The sequence below is a fragment of the Castor canadensis genome, chromosome 9 (genome assembly GCF_047511655.1).
Source record: "Castor canadensis chromosome 9, mCasCan1.hap1v2, whole genome shotgun sequence".
NCBI classification, from domain to species: Eukaryota; Metazoa; Chordata; class Mammalia; order Rodentia; family Castoridae; genus Castor; species Castor canadensis.
The window spans coordinates 22,375,285-22,389,450 of record NC_133394.1 but is presented as its reverse complement, the minus strand read 5'-3'; the positions used below and the strand labels follow the sequence as shown (position 1 = coordinate 22,389,450).

Genomic DNA, 14,166 nt, shown 5'->3' with positions numbered 1-14,166 from the left:
CCCGTCCGCGCACATGCACTGCAGGTCCCAAAGGGGTGGAAGGGGGCTGGCTGTCCCCTGTTTCTGCCCTGTTGAACTGAACTCGGTAGGGTATAAAGCTTTAGGATCAAAGCAGACGAGAGGCGGCTCAGGCGGCACCCACAGGAGCCGCAAAGAGAGGCAGAGGGGCAGGGTGTACGGATGGTTCTGGAAGGGTTGCCGCACTGGCGTTCGCAGCTCCGCAGGGGCCGGGGCGGAGGGGGCTGCAGCCCGTCGGGTAGCAACAGGAGCGAGGTGGTGCAGTGTGAGCGCAGCACGTCAGCTGACCGCCGGGAGCCAATGAGCACGTGGCTGGAGGGGGCGGGGCTGGCGGCTGGAGGGGGCGGGGCAGGCAGCCAGCGTCAGCGAGCTTGCCGCATCCGCAGCATCTCTCCGGAGCAGCTCGGTGGACGCCCTGTGTGTGCGACAGCTCCGGGCCTCTGCGGCAACTTGTCAGTCATGGCCGACTCGGAAAACCAGGGCCCTGCGGAGCCGAGCCAGGCGGCGGCGACGACGACGACGGCGGCGACGGCGGCGGCGGCGGCAGCGGCGGCGGAGGCGGCAGCGGAGGAGGTAATGGCGGAGGGCGGCGCGCAAGGGGGCGACGCGAATGGAGCGGCCGGCCACTCTGACAGCTCGGCCGCCCCGATGTCCGAGGAGCCGCAGACCCCAGCTGAGAATGCGCCCAAGCCCAGAAATGACTTTCTCGAGAGCCTGCCCAATTCCGTCAAGTGCCGCGTCCTGGCGCTCAAAAAGCTGCAGAAGCGCTGCGACAAGATAGAGGCCAAATTCGATAAGGAATTCCAGGCTCTGGAAAAGAAGTACAACGACATTTACAAGCCCCTGCTCGCCAAAATCCAGGAGCTCACGGGGGAGATGGAGGGCTGTGCGTGGACCTTGGAGGGGGAGGAGGACGAGGACGAGGAGTTCGAGGAGGAGGAGGAGGAGGGCGACGACGAGGAGGACGACGAGGCTGCGGCGGAGGCCGCGGGGGCCGCAGGTGACGAGCACCACGCCGAGGCGCCTGATGACGCCAAGAAGTAAGAGGGCCGACCGCGCAGACAGGTGGCAGAAACAGCGACCCCCCCCCCTTTTTTTTTTAAAGTATTGATGGACTTTAAAAGGCTCAGGTGTTGGACCAAAATGTGAATCTATTCTGACATTCCTAAAGTCAATTAAAGTAAGTAGATCCTGGCCAGCCCATTCCAAATTTGACTTTTCTTCTGAACACAACCAAGATGCCAGAAGATGCAGAGGTGCGGTGGCGGTGGTCCGCGTGGTCTCTAGAGTAAGGACTGGACAAGGCAGGAAAGTGCGTCACGCTGAAACCCACTCATCCCGCAACCCACTTCACGCGCAACCCCACGCCAGCCTTCATCCTCTCATCCTGACGTTGCGCAGTGCAGAGAAAGAAAGACGTCATCAAAAAGACTGCATTGCAGCCCAGACACCAGCTTTGCCCGGGGGAAGAGATGGCGTTGGAGACAGCCTACGATGAAGTCATGACACTACTGATGATGAGACCAGGAAAAGGGCTTTTGTTCTGAGAAAGGCTCTTGAGTATCTGAGTTTAGAGAAGAGACACGGTTCCCAACAGGAGGGTGTATAACCTGTATTATATTGTCAACCTATGTACTCATCAGTTACAGTCTCATGTTTATGTGTTTTCTTGTTAATGTCTATTTACAAAAGTGTAAAAAAAATACCCCAGATGTTTGAGTATTAAATCACTTTATCTAGAATTGTAGAAACATTAATTTACTTGAAGAGATGTAGAATGTAGCATATTCTGTAAAGCATGTGTACCCAGTGTTACCAAGTTTGATTGTTGTGAAGTCTTTCTGTCATGTAGCTTTTAGGATGTAGCTGTGAAAACCATCAGAACTCCACTAAAGCTAATGTTTGGAACAAAATATATACTTGAATCAATCCAAGTGTGTTCCCCCACCCCCAGCTCAGAAGTAGAAAGGGTTTGAGTTTGCTTGTATTAGCTGTGCCTTCATTATTTGCTATGTGAATGTGACATATTAAACATAAAATGGTGCATAATTGAATTTTACTGCTTGAGGACAGCCGGCATAGAGAAAAGATCCTTAGGAAGAACACATTTGATTTAAAGACCCTTGACTTCTGTGCAGGTTTGAAGTGTATGTGACCCAGTGTTCTATACAGAAACATAAGCATAAAGTTGTTTACCACTGTGGTGTTAATAAAACAGTATTTTCAAAAATAAAAAAGACTCGGGATTTTCACTGACTGCATGCTTCTCATTTATAAAAGCGCACAGTAATAGCCCCTTCCTCACAATTATGAAAAACTAATGACTTAATCACATAAAGTCCATAAACAGTATCTGACATACAGTAAGTGCTGAATAATTTTCAGCTATTATTATTATTACAGGAAAGATAAAGACACTGATTGGAAATCCAGCCCTCCTTTCCTGCTGCAAAAGGGGAGAAAGTAGCCATTATTATATCCCTATCTGTATGAGTCCTTATTATCAGAGAAAAATGTTCTCTTCAATTAAAAAGTACAGGAAATTCAAGAAACTATCTTGGTTTTGTTTCCTTAATATAAAGTCAAGTTTTAATTTCCTCCCAGAAAAGATAAGACTTTAATGTGACATTATGAATATGCAAAAAAAAATTAAAAATCAAATGCTAATCTCTTCCACTTCCCTTAAGGGTTAAAACTACGCAGAAGCAAAATCTGACTGCATTGGTAAGAAATGGACGGCGGGCAGCTCTGACCTGTTGCTAATGACAACAGCTGAGCACAAATGCCAAGGTGGTGCCAATCTTCCTCATGGCCAGGCTGATCAGAAGAAATCAAAATAATATATTACATAATTTGTGATTATATTAGTTATTTTAACAGAAGCAAAAAAAAAAAAAACTAGTAATATTTAATACCCACTTATTTCCAGAAGTGGGAGATACTGTCATTTAATATTTATTTCTAGGTCCAATAAAAAGCAAAAGTGATTAAGCCCAAATAAAAGGTCTACTTACTGGGAAATTTGTTTTGCTGGCATATGATTATTTATATAGAAAAAAACCCAAGAGAATAAACTGAAGAATTATTAGATACGGATTTGATGAATTGATTGGTTATCAGATAAATATACAAAAACCAGTAACTTTCTAGGCACCAAAAATGACCGAAATATATGGGAACTAAATAGAAATAAGTCAATATATATACATGTGTATATGTGTGTGTGTGTAATAGCCTCTAATAAAATATGAGTATAACCTATATGAAAACTAAAAAAAAAAAAAAAAAAAACTTCACAAAGAAATGTAATAGGCCTTTCAGTTTTAAGACTGAATATCACAAAAATGTTTATTCTTCCCATATTAGCTTTTAATTTATCACGATTCAGATCAAAATCCAAACTGGATCTGGATTTATATATTATTACCCTAACATTTTCTCATAAGAATAGCTAAGACAACTTAGCAATTTTAAAACAATTTAGAATTTTACAAGACTCGATAAAGAAAATACATTAAATACTTATCAACTTCTGGACACAGAAAGGCTAAGATTAGAGTACATAAGACTGAAAGAAATAATTGACATGACAACACAAAAATTAGGAAATTACAAAGATTTAAACACATACACTTTAGATTTTCAAATACAAACAAATGATGAATAATATCTACAATAAATATGGACAGCAAAGGGCTTAATATAACGAAGAGTCTGTACAAATCATATGAAATTGGTTAGTCTTTTTAGAGAAATACATGAAGAGCATCAACAGATCACTTTAAAAACAGGAGTATTAGAGGGAAACATGCAGCCCTGTACTGCAGCACTGGGTTCAACAGGGCTCTAGCGAGATCTGGAAATGCAGGTTCCCAGCTGTGTGCCCAGGCCAGCAGGCGTTCTAAGACTTCAGCTATGGTTTTCCAGTCATACCATACCACTACTGAAGAGATGCTTACGAAGCCCTTCGTAATGTCATGGGATTTCCATGGTTTCCTAACTGGACTGACCTTACCCATTATTCCCTGGACTGCTTATTTAATAGTTCGTCAGTCGGTCATGAAACCCACATGCTAGTATCTACCAAGATACTCTCCATGGCAAGTCAAATAAGCCATTTTTAACTCATTTCAGGCCAAACTTAGTCAGCAAAACACAAATCAACCGGTAACCAGTTCTAAGAGTGTTGCACAGAAAAGACAGCATTTTGAGGCACACTGGGCAAGCACAGCACAGCACAGCAGCTTTCTCCACCTGAGTTTATATTCACTGCATACACACAGGCACATCTGCATTGCACACAGACACACACATGCTTTTTTAAAATTAAGATGAAAATTCCATGACATAAAACTAACAATTTTTAAGGAAACAATTCAAGAGCATTTCATAAATTCATGATGTTGTAAACCACCATCTCTGACTCAATTAAAATGAACCTGAAGAGTAGACATGGCATTTGGGCATGGCTCCAGTGATAGAGCACAAGGCCTTCAGTTCAAACCCCAGTGCTGCCAAATAAAATAAAGAACTTACTCTATGAAAAGAACTGAATATTATTAAAAAAAAAAAAAAAGCAACAGCATTAAAATGGATCAATGCTCTGTAGCATATTTACAGTAGCCAATGTGTGGAAAAAATGCAAAAATTTTTAATCAGATTAAATTTCTTACTCATTTTTTTGTAAAGAGAATAACACAATGTAACAATTGGGTGGCACGGGTATTCTTACACACTGATAGTGATGTCTAAACTAGTATAATTTATTAGCAAAGTCAATTTAGCAAAAATATCAAAATGCCATATATTTTAATTCAATTTTATCCTTGGGACCTTATCATTAAAAAGTAATTTTTAGGGCAAAAAGAAAAAATCATTTAGGGCTGGAAACATGGCTCAAACAGTAGAGCACCTACCTAGCAAACCCTGAGTTCCAAACCCCACTACCATCAAAAAAAAAAAAAATCCTTTATAAACAAAAGCTGCCTGAAACAGTCTTATCAAAAATAGCAGGGAATAAAGGGAGATAAAGAACATACAAGCAAGCCAGATAGGCAAAGGCAGTCTGCATTTACATAGCAGACTGTAAAAGCCACTATCAAAGGTATCCACAAGGGTTTTGCAACATTTTAAATACTGCATAAGCACCGTCTTCCTTTGGTTAAAAACTCAGACATTTCATTTCATACATATAGCATGTTTTTAACTAGGTCAAACTTGTTCTTTAAACAACTACACTGTCTGCCTGAAAGGAGAGGAAGACAGGAAATCCAGAGCCCCAATCTCAGTCTCAGTGGCAGTGTGGTGATGTTCATGGAGCAAAACTCTTAAGTTGAACTATCTGGTTTTAAATCCTAAACTTCTAGCTATGTAGATTGACTAAATGACCTAACCTCTCTGTGCCTCAGTTTCCTCATCTGTAAATTGGGAAGGCTTACATGACAAATACTTAGTGTCCTCACGTTAAGTGTTACTGGCATTTTAATTACTCTCTGTTCCTATAATGGGCCAGGGTACCCCTTATAGACTGTCATGAGACATTCAGTAAATCTGCCGAAGTCCCAACTTCAGTAGATCCTAAAAATCGAGAAATGTTTGTCATGCTTGAGTTTTATTTTCAGGCTCTCTCTACTGACTGTGTGCTCTTTGGAACAAAAAGGATGGCAACAATTGTATCAAATTGAGGTAAATTTGGGGGAAGCTAGAATAATAGTTTTTCAGTAGTGTAAATGACTTCATGTCACAGGGTGTGAGAAAGTCTTAACCATGAGTAGCCATGTATACAGTATTATCCAGAGGTGGCTACAGCTGTGGCAAGATTTGACTATGAGGTGGACGCTCACAATCAGCCACAGGTGTTCTTATACCTGGATGCCTACAATACATTTGACTGGACAGCTCTTTTCTAAGGCTAGAAAGCAATTTTAAGAGCAAATAGAATGGAATATATTATGGATACAGAATTGGTATTCTTTTGGCATTTTCTGCCAACACTGCCATGACAGCAAATATCTTAATAAAAGCAGCTGTGTTGCAGCAGTAACTGTGTACACAATTTCCAAATTAAAAATCCAATGGATTTTATTCTTATAGTTCTTTCATTTCATTTTCATGATCATGTAATACAGGACCTACTGATAAGATTATGGTGTATCATGGGAAAAGGAAATAACTTTAATGATTAATCTTTTACAACTGCATACAACCTTTCTTACCAGATCTCAAGGTACTTTACTAAGATTTCTGTTTTGTGCAACATAAAATAAAAATTTTTAAATTTACCTCTTTTTCTTGTTGTCACTAATCATAACAGCTGTATCAAGTAGTGTGGCAGTAACCATATTAGAACCACAGTGGGTTCTTGAAAGCTGTGCAACAGTATACTATGCTGAATATTTGTGCCCCCATTCCCAAATTTGTATGTTGAAACCCTACCTCCCAGTGGATGGTATTAAAAGGTGGGGCCTTTTAGAGGTAAATCAGACTAGATGATGTCATGAGGATGGAGCCCTCAGGAGTGGGATCAGTGGCCTTATAGGAGTCATGAGAGAGCTTGCTTCCCCTGGCTGCTCTCCAACATTCAAGAATATAAGAAGTCAACAGTCTGCAATCCAGAAGAGAACCCCCATAGAATCTGACCCATGTTGACACCGTGATCTTGGACTTTGAGCCTCCAGAACAATGAGAAATACATTTTGTTTTTTATAAGCCACCCAGTCTATAACACTGTGTCATAGCAATCTGAACTAAGACAAACAGGTAACTGACAGCAACAGGTCTTCCAGCTGTCATCCAGTGACACAGGCAAGTAAGCAGTGCTAAGGTAGGGCAGATGAGGTTACTGGGTGCTCAGTGAGTACACATGACCCTGGAACACCATAACCTAACGTCCCACCTAACACAAAAGCTGTTCTATACTTTAATCTCAAATACTATATATTCAGATTCCCCCATCTGCTAGGCAATATGTAACACGATCATGTTCTTTTTTGTACAAATACTTGAAAAACTTTTGAAACTATTCCTTTAGAAAGCCCCACAGCAATAAAAAAAAATGTATAGTTTTGCAATACAAGTAAGTTGATAATATGGGCTCCTTTCTATGAGCTTATATAAATTTTGGTTTGGGCCCACAGTTCCTGGTTGATAACTCCCATAATCCTTTATTTCTCTCTCTTTTTTTTTTTTAAAGCATTTTTGGGGATTGAACCCAGGGCTTCCAAGTACCTATTTCTTATTTCTTAAGTGACTAGAACAAGAAGGTTACGTTACTTGGCCTTTTGACCTTGGTTTTGTCACAGCTTCCAAACAGTTTTAGAGCAGCAAAGTAAAGACAGCAGTGTTGGGGTACATGACGGCTCAGAGGCAAAATCTCACCCTGACCTTCTCCTGCCCTCCCCTCAAGGCATGTCAGAAACACTAAACATATGCTCCAGTTTCCCCTGCCTTTCTGTCTTGGGGCTATCCGTAAAAATGTCTCTGACTGGGCTCAGTGGTAACAGGTCTGCTTAGCATAAGGCCCTGGATTCCATGTCCAGGACTGTGAAATAAGACAAAAGTTCTTCCTTTGACCTCTTGTATCCTATGGTAAATCACAAGACCCCATTTCAGAGGGTTCCTGTCCCATACTCTGAAGGAAAGAATGCTACACAGAGAGACCAAGAAGACTCTGGACAGTCCTTGCTGGTTTCCCTGCTCAGTCTACTGACATTAGATTTACCCTTTTTATCGACTCATGTTTCTACATGGTTGTCTATGCTTCTGTCATGGCTACAAGATGAAGTTCTGATAAAAACTCAAAGCCGGGGTTCAGGAAGCTTCTGGACAGATGAACACATGGCAGTTGCTAGATGGCAGCACACCCACAGAGAGTAGGGAAGCCGCACACCCTTCTGGCATACCTTATCTCACGCATCTTTTCACTTGTCTCTTTTGTAGCATCCTTTATAATAAGCTGGTACAGGAATGTGGGTGTTTCCGAGTTCTGTGAGCCTCTCAAGTAAATTAATTGAACCTGAGAAAAGGGTTGCTGGATTTGATTTATAAGTCAGTCAGTCAAAAGCACAGGTAAAACAACCTAGGGCTGACAGATGAACAGCCTAGGGGACAGTCCTGGGGGACAGAGTCCTCAACCTGCAGGATCTGGACTGAACTGGACTAGAGGATACCCAGCTGGTGTTCCACTGAGAAAGTGACTACTTGCTTACTGGTGGGAGAAATCCCCATTCCTTTTGGGGTCACAGAAGTGATCTGTGTCTTGAGAGTACAGTTGGCAAAAGTGAGTTTGAGTTTGTTTTTCCTTCTATATCCTTACCTTCTTATTACTCTTCTGGACTTATGTACTATCTTGCTTTTAAAGAGCCTGAGTATCATCAGAACATCTTTTTGGTAGATGTTTCATAAGAAGAACTTTAAAGTCAAAGACAGGAAAATAACTGAAAAGCACGAGAAACCTGCGTGCCTCTCAAACAAACATATGCTCTGCTCACTGGGCCAGTGATCACTGACTCAACCATTTGTGGAGTTAAACAATGTCTGTGAGCATGCAGATGGCAGCAACAGATGTGAAATAGTGGGGGGAGGAAGAAGAAGAAGAAAGTGTGTCATGGACCCACTTCAATCATGCAATTCCTTTGCTTAAGAACCAACCATGGCCTCTTATTACTTACTTAATAGCACCTAACTTCTCTAATTTCTAGTCTTCTACAATCTAACCCCTAACTAAACTATGCTGGATTATCCAAATGAAAATTCCCTGGGGAGTGTCCCTGTGCAACACCCATCTCCCGCTGTTTCTGGCTTCAGTAATACCCAGGTTTATCCACCCCTTTACAAAGCATCTTTCATTTTTACATCCCCTTCTCTACTTTCTAGCATCTAAATCTTAGCAGGCTGCCAAAGTTAGCTCTGCCCCAGATCTGTCCTCCCAGATGCAGCTGCCCAAGCTGATTTCTTGAACGCCTTCAGACTTAACCACTCAATTTAGTCTTCACATTCCATTTATGGTTGCATATGAGAACAGTTTATCACCCTAAACAAACTGTTATATTTCAGTATTCCCACACAGTTTGTCTTGCCAGTGTTGACTCAATTGAATTGTTGATTCAAAGAAATGTCTGCTGAATAAGGGGAAAGAGTGATGGCGAGGAGAAGCAGAGAAAGAAAGGAAAAACTCAAACTCAGAGACAGAGTTAAATAAGGAACAAAAATAACAGTCAAAATGTAGGCTAAGAAAAATAATTTGATAAAAGTATAAAGAGAAATTATAAGTGCCAACAACGGCCTCAACCGTAGACTCTGCTGCAAATTGCCTGTGCCTGGGTTAGATCACTTTCCCCACCCAATGCTCCAACCACACAGAGCACTGTGAAGATTCCAGAGCAGGAGACATTTTGAATGCCCCCCTCCTTAGACTGCTTACCTCTGTTACCTTCTAACAAATGACACACATAATCCTGCCAATAACCTGATACCAAAGCTGACACCCTGTGACAGGCTAAAGGGACACATTCTACAAAACACACTGAGTGACTTCATAGTTGTGCAAACACCACAGTCTCTTCCTACACAAGTCTAGATGGACAATCACTTGAAATGGGCTCTTGATGCAATCATTAAATGCTACATGCTGCCCCGGTGTGACACAACACACTGCTTTACAGCAAACTTGTTTCTTATAAGGAGCACACTCTAATTATCAAAAGTATAGGACGGTAAATACGTAAATAAACTATCTGTACCTAACTATATGTGCCATTCTTCTGTGCAACTGGCAGGAGCACACAGTAGGCTTGCTTACACTAGCAGACACAAGGAACACACTGCACCACAACGCTATGATGGCTACAAACTACTAGGTGATAGGAATTCTACAGCTCCCTTACAATCTTATGAGATCACTGTTGTACATGCAGTCTGCCACTGACCAAAATGTCATATGTGGTGCGTGACTGTATGTGTATCTATATATGTATATACATATATACATACATTATAAAGCAATTGCCAAAACCAGGAGGAGAAAGAAATAATCACAAACAACAAATCCACTTTATAAATCTGCTATAAATTTTCTAATTCTAAAAACATTTTCAGCTGGGCACCGGTAGTCACGCCTATAATCCTACCTACTTGGTAGGCTGCAATCAGGAGGATCGAGGTTTAAGGCAAGTCCAGGCAAAAGCTGGGTGTGGTGATTCACACCTATAAACCCAGGAACAGATGGAAGCACAAAATAGGAGGATCATAGTCCAGGCTGGACCTGGGCAAAAAGCAAGACCCTATCTCAAAAATAACCAGAACAAAAAGGGAGCGGCTCAAGCAGTAGAGTGCCTGCCTTACAAGCACAAAGCCCTGAATTCAAACTCCAGTAGTGCCCTCCCTCCCACACACACACACAAACCAAAAACCATTTTCAGACTCTATGGACTAATAAGCTTATTCTTAATAAGAAAAAATCCTGAAAATAACCTATCTGCTGTTAATGAAAATACCAATGTTATAAAGATAAAAGAAACTACTTTTCAATCCAAGAGATTAATATCAGAATAGGTATTGATTGCAAAATCTACATAGTTGAGACTTGCCTCTACATTAAGTCTCCAGATAACTTCATCATCTGAAGCCACTTTGTATCACTTTTCTCAACTCTTACACTCTTCTAGCTCAAACTTTCCCCAAAGCCAAGCTTCCTGGGACAGTCTGGAAAGCTTACATGACAAAAATGGTTACTGAATGTTGCACTAGACCAAACAAGTTGAACATTCCTAACCTAAAATCCAAATCTCCAACTTTTTGAGCACAACATTCTCCTCAGTAAGTCCTGGGTTTTGTTCCTCTGGATTAGAATGCTCTATGCAAACAGTCCCAAAACTGAATCTTAGAAATGTGCAATGCTTTTGATCCCAAACTTCATGGAAAAGGGCAGTCAATCTGTACTGACTCTAGCTGTTCTTTAAAATGTCAAAAGATAGAAGTCTATCAGGGTTTCTATCTGCTCTTTTCCAGAGGGAAGACTTATGGAAGGAAATCAAGGCAGATCACTTGGAGAGAGTGAGTTTCACAGAATCTCTTGACTGCATCTTTGTAATTATTTAAAGAAGGCAAATAAAGCACAATGAGTTAATTTAGAAATTATATAATTCCCCGGCACATTTTAAAACAGAGCCCAGTTGGTTTCTCTACTGAAAACTTTTCCCACAGCTGAAATGATACCTGGCTTTCCTACAAAGGCTTCCCTCACACAACCTCATCTTCTCTTCCTCTAGGCTTCCCTCAGACAGCCTCACCTTCTCTTCCTCAAAACCATGCACCTTTACCTCTAGTGATGTGCTGATGATGCTCAAATCCTCACCCATAGGCTCTGCATTTTATTCTAAATGTATAGCACCCCTAGGTACACATTTTCATTGGTTTTTTTATTTATTTTTGGTTCACCACTTCTTCCTTTGTGGTTCTTGTAAGTGACCTCAAATTCAGTAGTGACTGAGATTAGTGTAAGTAACTACACAAAATACTCACAAGACTTGATTCATGTAAATTTTCTGCTATAGATATAATTGCCTAGATTATTACACAGATATGTCAAAACAGCATTTAAATCAGAATTTTTATCCCTCATGCCTGCTTTACAGACTGTCTCCTAATTCATCAATTGTCCAAATTAGGAACCTCTGCACGTTATCAATTACTATTCGTATCTACCCAGATACTTGCTCCTATTGACTGACTGTATCACCATCACATAACCAACTACACTCTTCCCCCATTCTCCTCCTACCACCTTCATTTTGGCCCTCACCATTCTTAACTTGAACTAACCCAATAGTCTCCTATCAGGACTCCCTGCACATGGTCTACTTCCACCAAAGTTATTTTTCTAAAACTGAAATCAACCACATCTCAATCTAAGTCCTACTCAAGGTCTTGATAACCTCCATTCTGAAACCATCATACCCACCCTCTATCTGTGTCCTAGCCTTCCCCCACAAAAGTACTCAGCAATTTTCTATCATGTGTCAACCCTGAAAATCCACATTCACATTAATTCCCCATGCCTAAAATGCCCTTCCATCTTGCACTTAAATTCTTCCATGTTTAATAAAAGCCTTGTAGCCTCTCACCTAGTTTCATGGCATGTGGCTACAACTCTATCCCACATCCCATAATCTATTGCAATCATTCATGTAGACTGACCCTTCTCAACTCATCTTGAGTGCCTCAGGGATAGAAGTGATTCCTCTCCTTTCCTCTATAACGTGCCTAACACACCAAATATTAGTAGACACTAATATTTGTAAAGTGAGTTAATGTAGATGCAGAGTACCGTAACTTAATACAAAAGTAAACAAAATCGAACATCTTCTCTCCTCTAAAGAGATAACCCAGATTGTGAATCATGCTGACAAAGTCAGATGTACCTGAATTTTCAAAGGCAAAGAAACTAGCTTAAAACCTATATTATAAATTATTCAGCAGTAAAATAACAGTAATAAGCAGACACTTTGTGATATTCTGAGTAAAATAACAATAAGTAAGCACTTTGTGATATTCTGATTTGTGCGTATATGTACATTTGTTTTGTTTTGTTTTTGTCCACATATTCTAGCTTATCACTCTCTCCGTCCCCGAAGTGATTCATAAAAACTAGTCTTCCCTACCTTTCTCTGACCTACCTGTCTGACAGTAGAGGATAAGAGCCCCATTTTAGAAGGGGTCCTGTCCCACACCTGGGAGGAAGTAATGCTGTACATAAAGGTCAAGAAGATTGTGAACAGTCAGGCCTGGCTGGATTTTCCCCACCCATTCTCTTAGCATTAAACACGTAAGGAAGTCTCCATAAAAACGCAAAAGAACAGAGTTCAGAGCTTCCACATAGGTGAACCTGTCTGTGGAGGTTCCTGGAAGGCAGCCCAGAGAAAGCATGGAAGCTCCCCTTCCCCATACCTCCTTACTCATCTCTTCATTTGTATCCTTTATAATGTCCTATATAACAAAGCAGTAAGCAGAAGTGTTTCTAAGTTCTGTGACCTGCTCAAACAAATTAATCAAACCTGAGGAGGGGGTTTGGTAAATGACTGATATGCTTGTGAGTCAGAAGCACAGGTAAAACAACCTGGGCTTAAGATTAGCATCTGAAGTAGGGAAGGAGGGGTGTCTTGGGAGACTGAGCCCTCAGGCTGAGGATCTGACACTATCTCTGGGGTAGATAGTTGTTATGGTTTGATTATGAAGCCCCAAAAAACACTCAAGGCTTGGTGGTAGCACTAATAAGAGGTGCTTGAGGGTGCTAGCTTCATCAGTGGGTTAACCCATTGGTGAGTTCATACTGAATGGGCTATTGGATGATGGGGCTGGTTGGAGGAAGTACATACTACGTATATGCCTTTAGAACCTCTTCCCTAGCTCCCCTTGATGTTCTGCTGGAGCCAACCAACCATGGACTGAAACTACTGAAACCATGAGCCAAATAAATCTCTCCTCCTTTAAACTCAGGTATTTGTCACAGCGACAAAAAGTATGACTAACACAATAGTGTCAGTCAGAACCGGACTGGATTACAGGACACCGAGCTGGTATCTGGTGCAGAATTGCAACTTTCTGGCAAGGAGAATCCTCACACCGGATAATTATTATAATTCTCATTTTACAGATGAGAAAATTAAAATTGAAACTGAAAAACAGTTTATATGACTTACTCAGGGTAAAATCCAATAAAATATAGATCTAGAGCTAAATAGTTATCCCCTAAACCCAAAACTGGATTAAAAATTCACTATACTCTTCAAATTCTTGTTCTATCACCTAATTTCAATCCTGGTCTTACAGTCAAAGTCCAGAAAATAAAGGAGCCATGTCTGCAGCAGCCCTAGGTCAACACTAACCTGTTATCCTTGCACACAGTCACTCTGTCTCCCCCAGGTATCAGCTTCTTCTGTTCAACTACTCCATAGCTTTCTCGGCAGATCTACATTTAAAACAGAAAAAGACATGTTTCAGACCTGGGCACCAGTGGCTCATGCCTGTAATCTTATCCACTCAGGAGGCAGAGAACAGGAGGATTGCAGTTTGAGGTCAGTCCAGGCAAACAGTTTGAGAGACCCTATCTTGAAAATACCCAATGTAAAACAGGGCTGGCAGAGTGGCTGA

The 14,166-nt window shown here is 41.2% G+C and overlaps 2 protein-coding genes across 5 annotated transcripts in view; one reads left to right on the top strand and one right to left on the bottom strand.

The window, feature by feature from the left end:
* Herc3 (HECT and RLD domain containing E3 ubiquitin protein ligase 3) overlaps positions 1–14,166 on the bottom strand; it is a 162,493-nt gene that overhangs the window by 60,564 nt on the left and 87,763 nt on the right. For all 4 annotated transcript variants that reach the window (XR_012435616.1, XM_074041346.1, XM_020174608.2 and 1 more), the window contains one exon: positions 13,902–13,984. Coding sequence is in view for 3 of the 4 variants with exons in the window: in XM_074041346.1 (XP_073897447.1) it covers positions 13,902–13,984 (83 nt within the window). In the remaining variant the exon portion in view is untranslated. The remainder of the gene's footprint in view (positions 1–13,901; positions 13,985–14,166) is intronic.
* Nap1l5 (nucleosome assembly protein 1 like 5) lies at positions 364–2,270 on the top strand. Its single transcript, XM_020174622.2, has one exon. The coding sequence runs from the start codon at positions 478–480 to the stop codon at positions 1,060–1,062; it is 585 nt and encodes a 194-aa protein (XP_020030211.2). The 5' UTR covers positions 364–477; the 3' UTR covers positions 1,063–2,270.